Here is a 20296-nt window from a genome sequence, read left to right as displayed (position 1 = left end):
TGAATTCTCTCAAAGATAGTTGTGACACATTTGCTTTAACACATAACTGAACAGGTTTTACTGTAACATCTGAAGTGACATATTGTGAAATTACCAAAATGACATGGCAATGCTGAAATGGAAATACTGTGAACTTAACTTGATAGTCTACTTGTCTGTTTTTTCCAGGTTACTGTACTAAGTGTGACTTCCTTATGTCAACCAATCCCATCATCTATCCCATGCTTTAAATCAGGAATTACATTTTCTGTATTTACGACAATAATCTGTGCTTTGAAACTGTGCCAGGCTCATCATCATGGTTTGGCTGCAGAGTCTGAGGGGAAAGTTATTAGTTTTGCCAGTTTTTGTTAATAAACCTGACGATGATGTTACAAGAAAAATTTTCGAATCAACAAAGTAATTTGAATTTGTCCTCCAGGAACCATGAATATCTGTCAAAAAATGTCATGGCAATCCATCACATAGTTGTCAAGATACAGACACTCGAATCCAACACTGTCAGACTCAGGGTAGCACAAGGGATGAAAAGTCAGGAGATCACCAAAAACAAAAACCGGTTTATAAGTGAAAACTTCCTAAATGAAAAGTCACTGAATTAAATAGGATTACTCCTGAGGGCAACATTAATGGCTTTACAAAAATTTCATGGCAATACATTGTGTTGTTTTTGAGATATCTCACTCTGGATGAAAGTGATGGACCGACAGTAAAACAGACCGCTGTCTGCAGCACCATGGCCTAACATACTCTCAGCAGCATTATATTTTCTACAAATCACCTTTGCTAATGCACGTTATTTGCACTGGCCTGTATATGAATAGATCTTTTAGGACACAATATAGTCTGTACTGCATATAAAGCTTCAGTTACATTAGACACTCATTTGTTTGAATATCTGTGTGAACGGCTCTGGTGCTGCTTCTTAATGCAGAAATTGAGCAGTGCGCAACACAGTGGACTGTTGTTGCTGTTTCTTCTTTCACTGGCTGTTACTTTGGCCTTAAAAAGCACTGAAGAGGGAAATGTAGATTTTGTTCTCTGCTCAGTCCTCAGAGGGTGCACGCAGTGACCTGGCACTTTGTGTTGCTGTTTCCAATGCAGCAGTGACAGAAGTAGGATGGATGGAGTAAAGATGCCAGATGGTGGATGTTTGCCATTGTTGAATCTAAACTCTGACCTCATTGTCAAGAAAAAAATAATTGTCATGCTTTACTTTTAATTAAGTTCTGTACATTCATTCCTGTTCTCTGGATGAGTCAGATATTCATTGTAAAGATGCTAAATGTGTGTATGTAGTGCTGTATGTGTGTGCGTGTGTGTGCGAGCTCTTACCGTGTGCGTAGTTAATTATTGTAATTGATTTTGTTGATTGGCTGACAGCCTGGGTCAATTCCATGCTTGGGGACACATCACAACATTATGCGCTCAAGAGCACATTTACAAAGCTATTGCACCTTTTGTCTTAGTGTGTGTACATCTGCACGTGTCTCGATACGCGTGTGTGTTTGTGTGGTGAATGTGTGGTTAGACGGCAGCCTGGTGAATTAGTATGAGTGAAAGTGTTGGCCAGTAATTTCAGTTATAATGAACAGGGAGAGAAGCCAATGATGAGAAATCATTTATTCATAAACATAAGAGAGAGGATGAGATGGAACAACCTGTTTTGAATTTAAAAACGGCTAAATTATCCAAACCTCGACTGCCGTCACCTCACCATTGGGCTGCTGTTGTTGATGGTAATCCAGCTTGTCATAATCATCAGCCACTTTGGACTAAATGGAGCATTGAATCGTGGGAGATGTGATGTGCAGGAGGCTCTCTAATTTTGCCCTCTTGTTATTGTCGGAGCATGTAGATAATGTCCTGTGATTGTAAATAAATAAAATTAACTTTAATTAACTGGAACATGAGCTGATGATGATTTTCGAAAATGGTTTTTGGAGGTTTTGGACCAGGACTGCACAGTGTACACTGCAGCCAATATGTGCATATTCCACATGTTACAGTATGGGTGCCACGGTGTCGACAGTAATAGTGAGTGTCAGGTAAAGTAGTTGCAGTGTGACATAGACACGTTTCCCAAAATCAGAGAGTGGGATATTGTACAGAGCCTGAAGTGACTCAGATTTCAGATTTCTAACAAATCTAGAAATAAGTGGAGATGATCTGGATTTTGTTCATATATAATTAAAGAAAACTCTTGACTTGAGTGAAACTAAATGGAAAACAATGAATTTGAATCCCATTGGTCTTTTGCACCTTCTTTAAGAGCTGTCTTGAAAGCATAATTAGCTTTTGTTTGTTGTTTTTGCAACTTGGATCTTAACTTCGAAGGTCTGACCATTATATTTATCAATTGTGTTAATTTTACTCTAACTAAAGTAACTGGTACTGAGGAGAGTGAGGGGCGGTATCGCCACGCTGATGTCTACTGGAGCAAGAAATATGAGCAGAGAGACAAGAGACACGCCAACTGTGCAACCAGATTATCTATACCCCATTATCTGTAGGTAAAACTAAAAGTGACCCTTCCTAAAACGCTGCTAATAATGTCTTATTTCACTAGGAAATTAGGCTGCAGTATGTATTGCCAACTATAAACTGTAATGAATATTTACAGAAATTTGGGTACTACATTTACCTTTTGCCTTCATTTACTCCTCTGAAAAGTCGGATTAACCTCTGGGTTTGTTCAAAGCCAGTTTGATCATTGCTTTGCTTGTGTTTCTTACTCTCTAACAATTTTACTTTTGAATCCCAGAGTCTACAATTTAAATAACATATTTAATTCTTGTTTAACCTTAGAGTAATGGACAATGCTACAAAAATATGACCCAATTATCGGAATTATCCTTTGAATACAGAATTTAATGACTTCCCAACATATTAACCAGACCTTGAAATGGTGTGTGTTAGAATAGCATATTCTGGTATTTAATATTTCATCCTTGTTTGATGTCAATCACCGCAACCGTGCAGAATTAACCTAGTTAGGATTTCATGGTGATATTTTCTTTCACCGCTGGTTGGCAGGCATGCAGAATGTTATAGCTTTAGACTGCACATGAGGAGGGATCATCCAGCAGACTCTTAATATTCAGCAAGACCTTAAGAGAGATCACACACACACACACACACACACACACACACACACACACACAAACAGTGTGTGCACAATGCAGCAGAGAGATAAGTGTTGAGGGAAAAAGGCATCACTTACACAGGTAAAGTGATAAAAGACAGAAAAAAGGCGTTAAGCCACTAAAGGAGAGGAGTGGAAGAGTGCAGAAGAGGAGAAGATAGGATAAAAGAGCAGAGGTGAAGACAAGGAAAGAGGAGGAGAGGAGGGAAGAGAGTTTAAACCCCTGGATAAGAAGAAGAGATGTGATAAAAGAGAGGAGTGTTCCATGAGAGCAGCAGAGGAGATAAAAAGAGCAGAGAGGTGGAGAGAAAAGGAGTGGATTTGGGTTAAGTGCTATCTCGGTGAGCAGAAGAGTTCTTGTAGCAACGAGACAACGACCACATCAAACGACGCGTGCTGCAGCGCTGAATAGGCACCATACATACACACACACACACACACACACACACACAGTTCCCTCATCTCCCTCACGTACAGTACGGTAGCTATCTTGTGGTGACAGTGCAACCCAGCAGTTGTCATCCATAAATCCTGAGTATTAGTGAAGCCACTGTCGCTTGAATACTGGCAGTGGAGTCGGTATTGGGCTAATCTGGAGAGAGGAGGAGGAAAACAACGAATTAAAACGGGGGAAATGAAGGGGAAGGAAGAGTGGGAGAGAGAAGATGAAGGAAAAGACGGGAAGTGGGGGGAAGAATCAAAGCATGATGGAAAGGAGGAGAAGGGGAGACAATAGGAGGAGAAAGTGGATGGAGAGAAGGGGATGAGCGAAAGATGATGGGAATGAGAGGGGAAAAAGGAGGTTAAGGAGAGGTGAGGAGGGGATGGAGACAGAAGGAAAGAGGCAACTGGCAATAAATAGAAAGATTGAGAAAAGCCAGAAAGCTCAGAGAAGACAAGGGAAAGACATGAAGTGGAGTCGAATGGAAGTTGGATTTGAGAGATTGTTGAGGAAAGAAATAAGAAAGAAAGAAAGAAAGAAAGAAAAGTGAGAAGAAGGGACGAGGAGGAAGAGAAGGGATTGCAGATGAGAGAAACAAGATGAAAGGGAGCCAACATGGAGCAGGGCTAGTGAGCCAAACCAGGAGATGGGAAGAAGCTTGCAGAAGTTGAACCAGAGACAAGGAACGACGGGAGGGATGGAGAGAGGAGATGAAGTGAAGCAGAGGATTGGACAGCGAGCATTTACTCATCCATCAGGAGTCCCTGCTAGCTTTCTCTGCTGCTAATCCTGGGAAGAGGCATCCCTTCTCAAACTGGGGCGTCAAGCTGTGCTTGTATCGCCTTAACCCAGATAATTCCAGTTCATACTGGGCCGCCAGTTAAAAGACTTTTCTGGTTTACACTCCCTACAGAGTCAGGAGATTACTCAAGTTCATGCTTCAAATTAGACCCTTTGAATTAAGGTTCAGCTGCATGAGGCGAGGACGTGTTAAATATCATTTAAGAAGGGATTTCTATAATTTTCTGGCTCTCTGGGTTTGTAATTTTTTTTCAGTGACTCAGACTATTTACTGGAGCTAAAAGTTGTTGCTTAGCAGTAGTCGCAAAAGTTCTGCCAAATGGCTGGAGTTGCATTTACTACCTGGCAAGAAGCTTGCATACAAGGAGCTCTTGTGGGCTCGCTGACTCTGCTGGTGCAACTCTTTCAGATAAATGGCTCTGGTTTATGTGATATACCGTTGCACTATACGTGGATACGTATACGCTCTGTAAATTTAGGGGAGAGTTTAAGCTATCTTGCCAGGGTTTCTACAGTAATTCCACAAAGTATTTTATTGTGAGATACAGAGAGTGGATGTCTAATGTGTTTCACAAAAGCGTCTTGGCACTTCGATTCAGAGAGAGAGTGTGTGTGAAATGTTGAGCTCCTGGATGATATTTATGGCTGTACAGGGGTAAACAAGAACAGACGTGGCGGTTAGTGAGAGGTAATTTATATCAGAGACCCCCATGTTCTGTCAGCATCCACAGCTATTGGACCTATACCGTCCATATTCATTAATCATAGCTGCTGTATCAGGAATTGCCTCCGTCTAATAGACCTTGACATGCATTCACAGCATAGGAGAGAGTCACGGTCGGCCTATACATTTTTACAACAGTTTTCTATTAAAAATCAGTGGGTGCGTGTGTATTTCTGTGTGTGTGTGTGTGTGTGTGTGTGTGTGTGTGTGTGTGTGTGTGTGTGTGTGTGTGTGTGTGTGTGTGTGTGTTCATTGACATGCAAAGCAAAGATCAAGTTATTCAGGGCAATTTTCACCTGGTTATTAGTACCCTGTCTGCCAACTCAATTCACCTACTATCAAGCACACACTCAATGATACCAGGGTAATAATCTACCCAGCTTTATCACAGACTTAAATTATTCATAGATTCTTATTGTGTGGTGTAATTATACCGTTTCATCCTATGCATTTTGAGCATTTGAAAGGAGTGAGCAAAATGGAAAACTGTGAAGTGCTGCACTGTGTCTCTGCAATACGATCAAGCAGCATCAGAAGATCTGGTGATGAGAAGTTCAAGATGTTGTCCTCGTTTGGCAACTTGAGACTGGATTCTGTTTTTGAGTTGTTTTTTTTTTGGCTTCCAGAAAAGTTGGGACTTGACATTAACTTGTGAGGTAATACCATGACTAAAATTTTAAGGATGTTTGGAAGGAGAGTTGTGTCTGATTCAACTAGATAATAAGCATACTAGCATATTTCTGATAACAAAAGTGGACTGAATCTTCAGTTCATAATTTTTCTTGTCCCAGCTTGACCTAAATTTTGATACTTTTTGTTTTGCCTTTCTTAGATATAGCCTAAAAGTCTGTCTCAAGCCTCACAAACGTTTGTTCTTCACAAACGTGAAGGACAAACTTGAACAATAAAGTTACATGTAATCACTTATTTGTTGTATAACCAGGAAAGAAATTACCCAAGAAACTATTTTTTACAATAATTACTCATGATGAGTAAGTAGAGGTAACCGTGAAGTGGTAGTTAACCAAGCTGAGCTCCACACTTCTGACTTTTCCACCAACAATATAAAGCACTTCAGGAAAAGAGTGCCTTGACTTGATGTCTCGATGTCTGTCCTCATCAGCAAGTGAAAATCCTGCACAGTACACCTCAGGTTCGTCAACATCATATCACCTCTTTTCTCTGTAGATGCTCTCTCTCCTAAATGCCTGATGTACAGTCTTTACATGTCTGCACTCACTCCTGTATCTGACAGAGCAGCGTCTGTGTCTGTACACTGAAGGATCACTAATTTGGGTTAATCTCTGAGGTCATTCAAACTTTATTCTTAAAGGGATTCTTTGACTTTTAAAATTGTAGTTCATTATTATTATTCTCTAGGCACAGAGTTTTACTCTGGTTCTCCACTTACAGATTCCCGCAAGTTCTTTCTGGGACTGATATGCATCCAGTGGGGGGTATTAGTCAAAACATGTCAGGTTTTCTCAGTTATATTTCTCTTCACAGTTACAAGTAAAATAGAGGATGGAGTTCCAAATGATGACAGAGAAATTGGGATTTATTTAAAACCTATTCAGTTTTTATTACAAAGTAATAAAAAAAATTAATGCATCAGTCTTACAAATCTTTTGCGACTCCATCTACTATATGACCCCAGAGTTATTTGAGTGCACGTCAGATCTCTTTTGAGCACATCCAGTTTGCCTTGTTTTTAAAGAGTGCTGACAGGTAAAGAGGCTCTACATCGGCCGTGTCATCAGACTTATAGATGACAGTGTCCGCTCATTTATAGAAACGTAGAAAAATATTAAACACCAGTGGATTGTGGTGAATTCCTTGTGCATATAAACTAACATAGAACAATAAAGCAAAACGGTGAAATGGTGATATGTGTCGCAGACATAAAGTTTATGCCAGTGACTTTTGTTCTCATCTGAGGTGAATTTGTAGTATTCCACGATGCTACATTGTGGTCTCTCTTGCTTGCTGTGTTGCCGCTGTGCGTTCTTGTCTGTCAACAGTCAAATTCTCTTCTGCTTCTCTACCACTTTTTGTAAGAAGCCACAGACTGCACAGACAAATGTGGAGAATGGCTGCTGTCACCATTTTTAACTGGACTCTGCAGATCTGTTTTCACTGACAGAGAGCTGGAAGGAACAGCGAGCTCCTGAGGAACCCACTGTACGCCATTTATTTCTCCACGATGCAGTATAGATCAGAAATCTGCACACAGACACACATACACACACACACACTAGCACAGGTAAAAGCCCCTGTGTTTTTTTATTTTGTTTTTTTTTTAAATCATCCGTCCTTGTACAAACTTTCTTTTGAATGTACCTTATGAAGAGAATTTGACTGGAAGTAGTTTCATCTAAATCTGTGCCGTTTTAAACCTTTTTCATGCTGTTTTGAGCTGAAGCAAATTAAAACTGAGCTGCATGCCATATTGACCTGCTTTATGTGTTGCTCTCATAATTTTTGCGGGAACTTCAAAAGTGAAACTCACTCAGCCCTCTCTCTGTCTTTTCGTCCATCCATTTATTCATTTCTCTGTTTGAGTCACTTTGATTTGTGGTAGATTTTGCGGTCTTGGTGGTGTATCTGGGTTTCACATAACTATTGGCTTCTTGTCATGTTAACATGTGTTGATTGGTGGCTGGGATATTTTTAATTAAAACCATTTTCTTTCAGCAGTGTGTTATTTATTTCAAATCAATTCCCTGGCTTTATTGAAGCCGATTTAAATATGGTTAATTGTATTTTCAGTTCCAGCTCCAAGGAGGCTGCGTTTCAAGGTGCTGAGCCCAAGCAAACTCCTTGTCTCATGGAAGGAGCCCAAAGGAGACTTTGACAGCTATCTGTTCCTCTACAACAGTATACCAGGTAGGATGATTTTGCTGTACAGAGACACACGCAGAACACACACATGCAGAGAAAATACTGAAAAGAAGTGAGACTTGACTTTGAATTTTTGGGGGGAGGATCCCATCATGACTTGGATTTTCTGTCTGTCAGGAAGGATTATGTAATTTACTTCTTATCAAAGCTCCTTTGAAGGGATTACACTCTTGAGAGATATGGGGGACTCGAAGTTTGTCCTGCACCTCTGCCAAGTTTGAGACAAAGGAGTGTTTTTGCTGCATAGGTGGAGCCTGTCAGCAGATTTGGAAATGGGACTGATAGGAACATAGGACAGAAGGACCTACATTGACTCATGATGGAGTTCAGTCCAGAACAGCTGAGTGACAGCGGCAGCAATTGTAGTCATTCATTCAGAATTAAACAGCATTTTCACCGTGTGGCATTGTGACCATGATGGACGCCTGACATCCTGCTTTTATCCTGCTTCTGTCAGGAGCTGATCACTGTGCAGACACGGGGCATGGCCTTGTCTCTTTCTGGGCATGGACAGTGTAGTCAGTAATCACTGTAATTACCACTGTCATCTCCTTTTTCATGTTATCACAGTGCACCTACCTTCACAATCATACACCTCCTCTTACATCAGTTCCTTAACTATTGCCGCACCACTGCCTGCATTTGTTCTGTATTAATGCTGTGCTGTGCTGCAGACGGTTCCTTTGCAGGCATTGTAAGAATGAACAAGTACGACTGAATAAGCACTCTCTAACATAGAACTTGTTTGTCGCAAACAACCCTTTGCGAGAACCGCCTCGTCTGACAATTTCTTGCTGCCTCCGACAGCTGAAAATAACAAAAACTGAAATTTATGACCCTTTCCTCTCAGGAAAGAGTGCAGCAGTAGGCATTCAGCAAATTCAGTACGAAATTGGACTTTAACAGCATCCTTAGTGTATCCATACACAATTTGGTTAATAACGTCTTCTTTGATGAAAAGAAGGATGAGCACACAAATACCTGCTCTGTGACCTGATGTCTTGTCTCATTTGCCCCGTAGTTTGTCTGAGTCAGAGGAAGTGACCAATAGGCATAGTTAAGGTTGTTAACACTGGCTGAAATCATTTTGCTGAGACTCTAAACACCATCTTATATCACAAAAGATGCTGTCAGAGTGGCAGCTAACCTTTTGGTTCGACATAATGTTCTTTTTCCCCCTCAAAGTTTTTGTAAAAGAGCAACCAAAGAGCAGCTGGAAAAGGATTCAGGTTTAAGGTCGAAGAAGATGTCTCATTTTTGCCAACAAAATGACTTGCTGAGTTTTTTTTCTTTAAAACACTGTCCCTCTCAATTTTTTCCCCATTATCAGCTTGTACCCTTGTAGGCATAGTAGCCCATGTCTCATTGCATCAAAAATTGTTTTAACTTTAGCCTCTGTTTTTCTTTCCAATGGTTTTATTTTTTTGTATTTTATGACAGTGCATGAATTAAGCTAAAATAAGCACTTATTCGAAGTCTGTTCTATAGCTTGCCAACAATTCTGAAATTCAAATCGTGTGGGTTGTGTCTGTGTGTACTTGCATATTTGTGTGTTAGCTATGAGTGCCAGATGTCTATATTTACTCTTTTAAATCTCAGTGGAGATGAAGCCAAACCCAGCAGAAAAAAAAGTCCAGTTTTTACTGTATGCAACTGCAATGTATTGTTACAATGTTGCTGCAAGTAATTGGTTGCATAATAATTGGTTTCTGGATACCAGTTGTGATGTCTGACGTTTAAAATAGACAGTAGAACCTACAGCAGCCTACTGGGAAGTGTACATAAATGTGCAGACAGTTGCAGCACTTTGGTGTTGTTTTGCAAAGTCTGTCTGGAGTTGGTGGTCATGAGTACACAAGTTAGTTCATCATAACACATTTTAACTATTCACACTAACTTATGACATTTTTAACTTTGTGTAAACAAGTTTTCCTTTGCCGTATCGTCTGGCTTGGAAAATGTAGACAGCCAATCAGAATAACGAGTTTCCTACACACTGGTGGTAAGTGGGGTCACTGGTGATTCACTTATGCTCGTTGAATTTATGCTAACAGCTTCAAACTGTTAATGACGGATGGATCCACAAATCGCAAAAATCACTGACTGTTTTGAGATTCTGCAAAAACAGCTGCATAACATCAGTGGCGCTGGGACTTCAGGTAACAAATGTGTGTTGCTCTTTAAAGGTGCTATATGTAAGTTTTTGCTACTGCTACATAGCCAATGTTAGCATTAACAGCTGTTTATTTAGTGTAGACTAACTAGCTGTTTTGGTAAATGTACATCTGCTTAACCGACCCACAAAAAAATCAGCAGCACCTGGTGCTTTGAGGGTCAATCCTGGCTGCCAATGCTACCTGTAAATAGATGCTAAACAATGCTAATGCTACAGTTGAACTGGGTCCCAGGACCACTGGAAGGATGTGTCACCTTTCACAAGGGCAAGGCTGATGTCATATCATTAAAGTTTGACTCTGAAAATGGTTAAACATGGAATGACTGAGGAATGTGACTGAAACTGTGATATCTGGTGGCAGAGGAGGTCCCAGGACACAAGGCAGACAGTGGGCAGGATTTGAAGGTTGGGGTATACAGGTTTTTTTTTAAATCATGTGCATGACCATACTATATTTATTCTATAATTGATCAGACTATGGTGAAGTCAGTGTTTGATTTTAATTATGTCTTTTTTGTAAATTATTTTTGCCTTAAATGCATTTTGTTGACCAGTATAAAGACAAACAACATGGCTGTGTTTGCTTTCTAATGGTTAAACCAGGTCTGTTATGCATTTGTGCTGAAGCATTCTTGTTATGCAGGATGCCATGAGATTCCTGCCAACCTTTTATATTTATTCTGTTTTAAAATGATTCTGACTGCAGCTCTGAAAACAAGTAAAGGATCAGTTCTTTGCTATAATCTTCTAAAATCTTCTTAATTAAACTTAATATGGGGAGATAATGATTTTAATGAGTTTTCCACAAATGAGTCATCCCACATGCAAGCAGTTTGGATATCATGGAAATAAATGTGATCAGCATTTATGTTGTTTCAGCTTCAGTCCTTGGCCACAGGAAAGCAAATTTCTAAGACTTTTAACTACTTTAAATGAGTAGTTCAACATTTGGGGAAATACACTTATCTGCTTTTTTGCCAAGAGATGAAAAGATCAGCAACACTCCTGGTGCCAGGAGTTGATTATCTTAGCTTAGCATAAAACCTGGAAGCAGGGGGAAACTGCTAGACTGGCTCTGTCCAAAGTATAAAAATCAACCCTACAATCTTAAATTCATTAAATAACAGGGAGTTTGCAGATTAAATCTGTGTTTTAATGTAATCTGCAAACTGAAATGTAAAACTGGAAGGGTGTGGCTTTATGGAGAATTACTTGCTGTAACAATTACCAGAAACTGAGACACATTGTGTTAATTTGTTAGCTTCTCAGGTGCTGGTAGGGGTATTTACTTTACTTTACTTTACTTTACTTTAGGCTACAGTAGCTGTTTCCCCTTGTTTCCAGTTTTTGTGCTAAGCTATGCTAACAACCTGTTGGCGGCTTTATATTTAGCACACACATGTGAGAGCAGTATTGATCTTTCCATTGAAGTCTTAGTAAGAAACTGAATAAACATATTTCCCACAAGTTTGAACTATTCCTCTAAGTCTTAATGCCTCACACCACACATTAGGCGTTCTTCAACACTTTCAGCCTGAGAAAGAAATGAGAGAGGATGATTCACCCACCACGTGTAGAAAATAATAAGAACCGGTGGTTTCCATCGAGAAGTCTAACCAGGTAATTGCAGGTGAACTCTTTGATCCCTTACTGATGTTACCTAATAAATCCATTTCAGGAAAGGACTGTGAGGAAAGTTTAAACAGGATTGTTTAGCTCTGAGAAAACTGAGACATGCACTCTTATTGCTTGCAGCAGTTGTCATATGGTGACCAAGTGAATGTCTGCCCTTCAACTTCAGTCCTGATATTTGACAGTGGTTTGGTTGACCTGCACAGATTGAGGTTCCAGTTTGTGGTGTGAGCACTGATCCATGCATTTACCCCACCTGACCTGCCGTCCCCTTCAGTAGGATTTATCTCCTTCTCCTAAAAGTGTTGTTAGTCATCACCCTGCAGGGACAGGGGACAGAAGAGCTGGGGAAGCACACACACACAAACCTTATTGATGTCCGGTCAGAATTACAATGGGGTGATAATGTGACTTGTTGGCCTGATGGGGATTAACTGCTGAGAAAAGGACACAAACACACACACACACACACACACACACACACACACACACACACACACACACACACACACACACACACACACTTGCTCCTTCAGGAGAATCGATAATTTATTTCAGGGACAAATTGTATTTTCCTGACCCCAAAACCTAAAACCAACTCTAATCTTTATTATTTCTCCAAGCTTCCCCCAGTAACTCTAAAAATAAAAAACAGCAAAAAATCAGACTTAAATTGGGACCAAAAAAAATGTCTTAATTTTGGAGTTTTTTCTCTTTATTTGTCACTTCACAATTTTTGTGAGAATACACAGTATGCTTCTTACAAAGACAGAAATACAAAAACATGCACAAATAAAGAAATCCAACAAAGAATAAAATATTTCGACCTTGAGCCTAAGGTTTGCCTGTCTTGGGAATGGAGAATGATAATCAGCTCTTCTGCTGAATTAACTTCATATTGGCTTGGTCATGAGAATACTAATATTTTGCTTCCAAGCAACTGGATATAGCAACAAGGAAAGAAAAAACTTGGCTCAACATATCCAGAAGTCTAACCTTTGCCCCACTGCTTCTTCTTCTTCTTCTTCTCTCTGTCAGGTGGTCAGCAGAGGGAGATCATTGTGTCTAAATCTGACACTAAGGTCTTAATAACAGACTACAACCCCTCAAAAGACTACACTGTCAATGTCATCGCTGTCAGTGGCAGCGAGCAGAGCAGACCACTTCAGGGCAGACATAAAGGTTAGTTCATGTATATTATTGTTTGTTTCTATTCTATTCTATTGGTGTATTGTATTGTGTTGCTCCACATACTCTGTTCTGCTCTACTGTACCATACTCTTCCTCTCTATTCTGTTATGCCCTGCACTACTCTAGTCATCAATTTTACTTGACACTACACTACTATACTATTCTCTCAAATCTTTTCTGCCTTCTCGTGTTCTCTCCTCTTGTTTCTTCTCCTTCCTTTCCTCTCTTCTAAACTGTGTTCTGATATGAAAGAGTGTACTCCTCTGTCTCGTTTCCTCCCCTCTCATGTCTTCTTGTTTCCTAGCCTTTCTTTTTTTTCTCCTCTCCTCCTGTCTTCCCATTTCCTCTCCACCCCTCCTGTTTCTTCTCTTGTTATATTTCCTAATTTTTCCTTTCCTTTCCTTTCCTTTCCTTTCCTTTCCTTTCCTTTCCTTTCCTTTCCTTTCCTTTCCTTTCCTCTTTCTTCTCCTCCTTTCTCTTAATTTCCTTCCTCTCCTCTCTGTAATGCTGCTCTCTGTAATAAGCTTTGTTCTGATGTGCCATATTCTACTTTTCTTTACCATATTCTGGTCTATTTTCTGCTCTTTTAATCTTCCATTCTCTCCATGTTCTGCTCTAGTTTAATGAGTTTTCTATGTATCTACTGTGTATATACTGTATGTGCTTTCCTTATTAGCATATGTAGACCCAGAGAGCAAAGGAACTCTCTAAAATAACTGCTCTTTATTCTATGGGATTTTGCTAACATGTCATTGATCTGTTCTATCTGCTGTAGCTGAAAGAGGTAAGACTGACGGAGGAGACAAGACCGAGCCCCAGAGGCTGACTGATTCAGTTGTACCTCCAGAGGATGCCAACGAGATCTCTGGAGGTAGGACAAATGCACACAAATACTGTTTCCAGGAGAGGAGGCTATACACAAATCCTGTGCTCACACAAACGTATAAATAAAGTGAACTGCGTTGAGTATTACTGTTGCTTAAAGAGTCCTCCAGTCAGTTGCCATAGTGATGTTTGGAGGTAGGAAAAACAGCCGCTGGTGCTGTCTCTGACACCAGCTCCATAGATCAGAAAAATCAGAGTCTGGTGACCGTCCATGTCCGGTTGGATCTGACTGTGAAGTGCTTCCCCCATGCAGAGTTAATGTGCAACTGGTTAACAGCAAAACTCAACTTTTGAAACAATACCTAGACGGACATGGTGTAGTGAGATGCCAAAACCATGTATACCTCACTGGTGAATCATTCCCAGTGGTGCTTTGTGGAAACTCTTTAGCATACTCAATGCTGAGTGATATTGTAACTACTGCTGTTAGACGATTAGTGACCCAAACTGTTCGCTTGTGTCTGCGTGGATGTTAATTTGACAAGAACGTCTGGCTCACTGTCTGTTTGTTATTGAAACCAAGATGTTCTTTCATTTGGCAGCATTCATGTTCTCATATTTAAATGTCTAACATTTCGACTTCTGTGAAATGTGAGAGAAGAAAGGAATGCATTCATTTTCTTGATTGAGAGTGCACTTTCATAGAAACAGTCCTCTATCTGTTGATTTTTTTACCATAACTGTGAGTTCAGTGGGGGAATCTTTGACTGTGGAATAATTGATCGCTTGTAAAATGGTTTTCTCTGTGTGTGTGTGTGTGTGTGTGTGTGTGTGTGTGTGTGTGTGTGTGTGTGTGTGTGTGTGTGTGTGTGTGTGTGTGTGTGTGTGAGAGGCAGCTGGTAAAGTAAAGTAAAGTAGCTGGTAATTTTCAGACTCAGACCTGAACGACGCTTGTGGCTGAATTTGAGACATCGTAATTGCTGATGATGTGTGAATGTGATTGTTTTTACAAGTTTTAAATGTCAACCATACATGTTACCATAACTTTGTATCCTAATGTGTACACAAAGAGAGAATCTCATTACTCGGTGGTAGGATGCTTATTATTTAAGTACACTGGCTTTAGACAGACTTATTATTTGGTCTTTGGGCACTAAAAGAATGTCGGGGCTCAGAAATATTCAGGAAGTTACAATAATTGAGTCTGGTTTAAAGTCCAGCCTCCACTGAACTGCTTACTACATGCCATCATTTTTAGGGAATACAACCCTTTTATATTATTTGCAATATAATTTTATTTGCTATATGTGCACTTCAAAGTTGCTGATGGAGCGAAAGAGGGACACACATACACACACACACACACACACACACACACACACACACACACACACACAAGAGAGAGAGAATCACTGAGCAATTAGCCATGTTATTAAGCTTATTTGTAGACACTTCTTTGAATCTGTGAATACATAATAAATTGGTTCTGGAGATGGAAACGCATCGATAGTAAAGCAAAGCAAATGTCATAGTGAGGGCAAGCTGTGGTAACACTTAAAGTGCCTTGTCAAAATGGCTGTGGAAGTGTATTGGATTCACAATAAATAGTGTGTGATAGTCATACCTGCAGTATACAGTATTGTGTTTCTACACTACATACAATGAATGATTTGATTCCTCATACCATGACAATAGTGCACTACCATCATGCATTATGTCATCCTTACAAAACGTATTAAAACATGAGCTGACACACAATAAAAAACTAAAAGTGATACTTTTATGAATAAGTAAAATCTGCCCTGTTGTTTTACCAGAGATGGGGATTTCAGCAGATTTGTTTTCAGCTTCCACTGACTGATTATGTGGTTCACTGTGGCAATTAAAATCAGGTGGTGCAGTAAAATCTCAGCATCATAAACTGTGCGGTGACTTTTATTTTTGTGTTTTCGAAAGCCAAATATACTTTTGATTTGTGCTTTCTTCAACTGTAGAAAACAACATGATGTGTTAGAGTAGAATTGAGGCTGTTATTGTTTCGGTAAAATTCACAGCTGTGCCTCTGGTCCAACACATCTGGTTACACACATCCCAAGAATCTTTTATGTGAGCTCGTGCGGTGAACCTGCCTGCAGTGCACTTGATCACAAAATAGAAACTTAAACTGCAACCGAACCCAGACTGAAACTGTAACTTGATAAAGTAAAAACTAATGAAAGACTGTTGAAGTAAAGTAATGACTCTCTCCTTCCCACACACACACACACACACACACACACACACACACACACACACACACACACACACACACACACACACACACACACACACACACAGACACAGACACAGACACAGACACAGGCACACACACAGGCACACACACACAGGCACACAGAGGTTTAGATCTTTGATGTTCTTCTTTGTTTCTCTCTTGCTGTCCTCCTCCCTTCCTTCCTGTCAGTAGGTAGATTTATAAAGCTGGATCTCCTTCAGTCTGCTGTTATCAGAGCCACTCACCATTCACTGCGGCAGACGTGACCTTGATTGGTGTTCTGCCTCGTACCTGTTGGGGATTATAATAATATCCTGCTGTGCTTCAATAGAATCTGTGAATGTGCTGTGTGTGTGTGTGTGTGTGTGTGTGTGTGTGTGCAGCTTTGTGTACCGTAGTGAAGATGATAATGTCTCACAGTAGATCAATAGAAGGTGCTCTTTTGTGTTGTACTGTAACATGTGACTGCCTCTCTCTCTCCCCCCTCTTTATCATGCTCTGTGTGTATTTATGTGATAATAGTAATGTCCCACGGTGCTCCAAAGAGATGGTGTTGTATGAAGTCTCTGTGTGTGTGTCTGTGTCTGTGTCTGTGTCTGTGTCTGTCTGTGTATTAGCAATGCTAACCCGGTTCCATCACTGCTTTGTTCCAGAGTAGTAATCAGCTCGCTTCTATGTCAGGGTGGATTGTTTACAAAACCTTTCATTAACAGCTGGCTCATACTCTCATCCCTTCTCTGATGTGTGTGTGCATGTGTGTGTGTGTTTGTGTTTCAGACAAGTCAGCTGTCTTTTTGCACTCTAGCCAGCTATGTGTACACTACCATTTATGTTATCTTCTTCTCTCGAGCAGTTTTAACCTAATGAGTTTGGATGGCTTATAAATAAAAAATGATAATAAAACCTGCAATGATATGAAATTCCCTCCATTAAATACTATCAGTATTGTTTTTGCATATTACCTTGGTTAGCCAAGGTCAAAAAAATGCAGGAAATTCAGAGAAGAAAAGAATCCTGGCAAGTGTGTGTGTGTCTACATGTGTGCATGGGTGTTTCTGAGCACATTAGTGAGGTGGATTAAAGTAGAGGGGAGAGGGCCATTATCTAAAGGAAGCGTCAGGAAACTTCCTCCGCTCTCGGCAAAATAACTACCTTAGCCACCCACTTTTGTTCTAAAGATACTCTACAAATTACTTAACCGAATCTTGCAGAGCATAAACACAAACTGCTCTGAACTAAGTACAGACTCTCCGTTCCAGGTTCTTCAGATGAAACAAATTTTCTGTCTACTCTAGGGGTGTCATTGACTGAGACTGACTCTGAGCAAACAGGAAAGGTTTTAAAGGGATATTTTATCTTGGTTTGTAGTTTGGAGTCTGTCCAGATTTCCCATATTGATGTCAGTCATTTGCAGTTCTCTACCCTAAAAGTCAATGATTCGAATCATCGGTCAGGGACTCCAGAGTCAAATCTCAGTTGGGAGAGATGAGTGAAGCATTTTTTTTACAGCCTCTAAATCAATCAGTGATCTGTGCACCGGATTCAGCTGCTCACTGCTGGAAGATGTGAAGAGAATTCCTTTTCTCCCTGAATATCAGTTTCTCAGTTGAAGTGTCTGACTTTTTCTGACTTTTTTTTTTTTGCTGTGTCATTGTCTGCAGAGGAAAGCAGGATAAAATACCTTTGCATGCTACAATGATTGAAAGACTAAGACTACTGTTCAGGATAGAGGTAACGCTCAAATTATAGAAGACAAAAGCTTCATTCTGATCTGAGAGAACTCAGGTTTACTGTGATGCAACAGGACATCTCTATAGTTTGCACATTTACAGCTGAATCAAATTCATCTTTGAAATTTCCGATTGAGCCTGAGTCATTTTCTACTGTTAAATAAGGCGATATATCACTCTGTCAAATCAGCGAAGCTATTTTCTCATGTACTCCTTTTTAATGAGTAACATCAGTAACATCAGAGAAGCATAATTACTGTGAAACACATTCGCCTTATCCTCCGGTAATTACTATGAATACACAGGACACCTACTGTTTCCTTTTACAAGTGATAATTGAAAACTCAAATACAGTATCATGTGTGGAGCTTTTTTCTTTACACTGTTCAAAGGGAGGAGAGAGAGACACACACACACACGCACACGCACGCACACACACGCACATACACACAGATTTGGTAAATCATAAAGCAACAGAGACAGGCAGTGAAAAGACATCAATTTTCCTTATGAAAATGTCCATGGTTTTGAATCATCCATACATCTATAATGATATTCCAGCAGATTGATGACTGAAAAAGAGAAGCTGCTTCATTGAGAGCACTGAAGTGTGCGTGTGGTTAGGTAACTGTACTCTTAGTCTTAAATATTCACTTTTTGTGACCTATTTCCTGCTGATAAGAGTAGTGTATTTGTTTATTTAGAAAGTTTTTGCTGCAGAACTACAGGACAGAACGACCACAACCACACAAGTAACTGGTCTCATTTCTCTTCCATCCACCTCATCGCTGATTAAAAACAATTCACGTTTATCATAGAAATATTCATTTCTCAAAGACATTTCTAGACATTGTTGTAAATCTGCTTGTTACAACGTTAAGGCAGATTTAATCCAAACTGTATGGGGAAAAAAGGCAGTTACAGTAAAGGCAGGCCCTCATAACCGCAAAATTATGAAAAAATAGAGACATAATAATAATGAGTGAAAAAAACATTTCAACCCCTTGTCAGCTGAAATGCCAAGCGAAGTTCTTCATACCTTCACTTCCCATTTGTTTCTGTCAGTTTTATCTCTGCCAACAAAAAACTCTCTCTGGGCTACTTAATCAACTGGCTGCACTAAAAAATGGCAGGTTCAGTGCTTGACGTTCATACTTAATTCTCACATTCCAAAATGTCAAAACATCAACATACTCTGCATTCTGGTCTCAGACAATGAGACAGAGCAAATACTGTGTAATGTTGTTTCACACTGGGACCAAATGACGTTACTTCATGAGGTTGCCATCTTTGTTCACTTCATTCAGTCGATCCATCATGGTTAATTGCCTACAGAAAGCTATGCCAGAATGTTTTCAACAGCTTCTCTTGTAAGGAAAACAATGTTCTCTTCATAGTCACATTTGATATCTATATGTGATTATAGACTGGCAAATACATTTATGATAGATAACCATACAATTTTGTGCAGATATTCATCGTCCCAAGAGGAAGAATTCTGGTGAATCAGATCAGGACCTTTTTTGCAGCTCCAACATAAGGTTGACATTTTTGCTTTTATGTCAAACATCTCAACAGCTCTTGGTCTATTGTCTTGAAATTTGTTGCAGATATCCAGATATCCTCTGAGGACCTTGCAGAGAATGTTATCACCACAAAAACTAGAACATCTATCACATTTTCCTGCCAAGTGGCCTGTTGTGGCCGTGGAATTAATGACTTTGTTTCTAATAGAGAAGCAGAGTTTCGTGGTAATCGTGGTTAATCCTGAACCTTAACCAAGTATCTCTAACACTAGTTGCCTAAACCTAACAGGTAGCAGAAAAAACAGAAAACACTCATATGAAGCTTTTCTGTAATGGAGAGCAATGACAGACGACATATTTTGTCATTTAGGTGGAGGACTCTCTTTCTCTCTCCTGGTCCTTACTGTTAACTGTCCAATAAAAGCAATATTCTGCAAATTTCTTTTGCCCTACACATATTAATTTAAAACCCATAGATTTTTGTTCCATTATTTAGTGTATTAAGAGTTGCTGCTGGTTTCATCCACAATTCATTCAAAACAAAGACAGTGAGGAATGCTGCAGCCAATAACAATAAATATCTGAGTTTTGCTTATCAAAGCAAGAACAAATCCATTAGTCGTCCCCTGTGCAACACAGTAATATATTTTCATTGGAAATTGGCCCTGAACAATGTTTCCTCAAAAATAATAGCCATTATTTGGACAGCTGTGTAATATTAGATCAGAGGACATCTGTATGCGTATGCGTGCGCTGTAGGTGTGTCAATGACTGTATTTGTAACAAATGTGGGTCAGTAGCCTCCAGTAGTAAAACAGATGGTTGTCGCCCTGTAGACCATAAAGATCTAACAGATACTGTAATTCAGCACTGGTTTCTGGTAGTCAAAGCTTAGTGCTGCATTTTTGGATGGACCACAGAGGCAAAAAGA

At 39.8% G+C, this 20296-nt stretch overlaps 1 protein-coding gene across 1 annotated transcript in view; it reads left to right on the top strand.

Annotated features, from left to right (window-relative positions):
• The first annotated feature begins 6210 nt into the window (after positions 1 to 6210).
• col14a1 (collagen type XIV alpha 1 chain) overlaps positions 6211 to 20296 on the top strand; it is a 147919-nt gene continuing 133833 nt past the window's right edge. Inside the window, exons 1-4 of the mRNA XM_022753606.1 lie at positions 6211 to 6265; positions 7882 to 7998; positions 12860 to 13003; positions 13788 to 13883. Coding sequence (XP_022609327.1) covers positions 6211 to 6265; positions 7882 to 7998; positions 12860 to 13003; positions 13788 to 13883 — 412 coding nt within the window. The remainder of the gene's footprint in view (positions 6266 to 7881; positions 7999 to 12859; positions 13004 to 13787; positions 13884 to 20296) is intronic.

Source organism: Seriola dumerili, unplaced genomic scaffold, assembly GCF_002260705.1.
Source record: "Seriola dumerili isolate Sdu_G_001 unplaced genomic scaffold, Sdu_1.0 BDQW01000191.1, whole genome shotgun sequence".
In the NCBI taxonomy this organism is placed as follows: domain Eukaryota; kingdom Metazoa; phylum Chordata; class Actinopteri; order Carangiformes; family Carangidae; genus Seriola; species Seriola dumerili.
The sequence above is the reverse complement of the archived record's forward strand: the minus strand, read 5'-3'. Positions and strand labels throughout refer to the sequence as shown.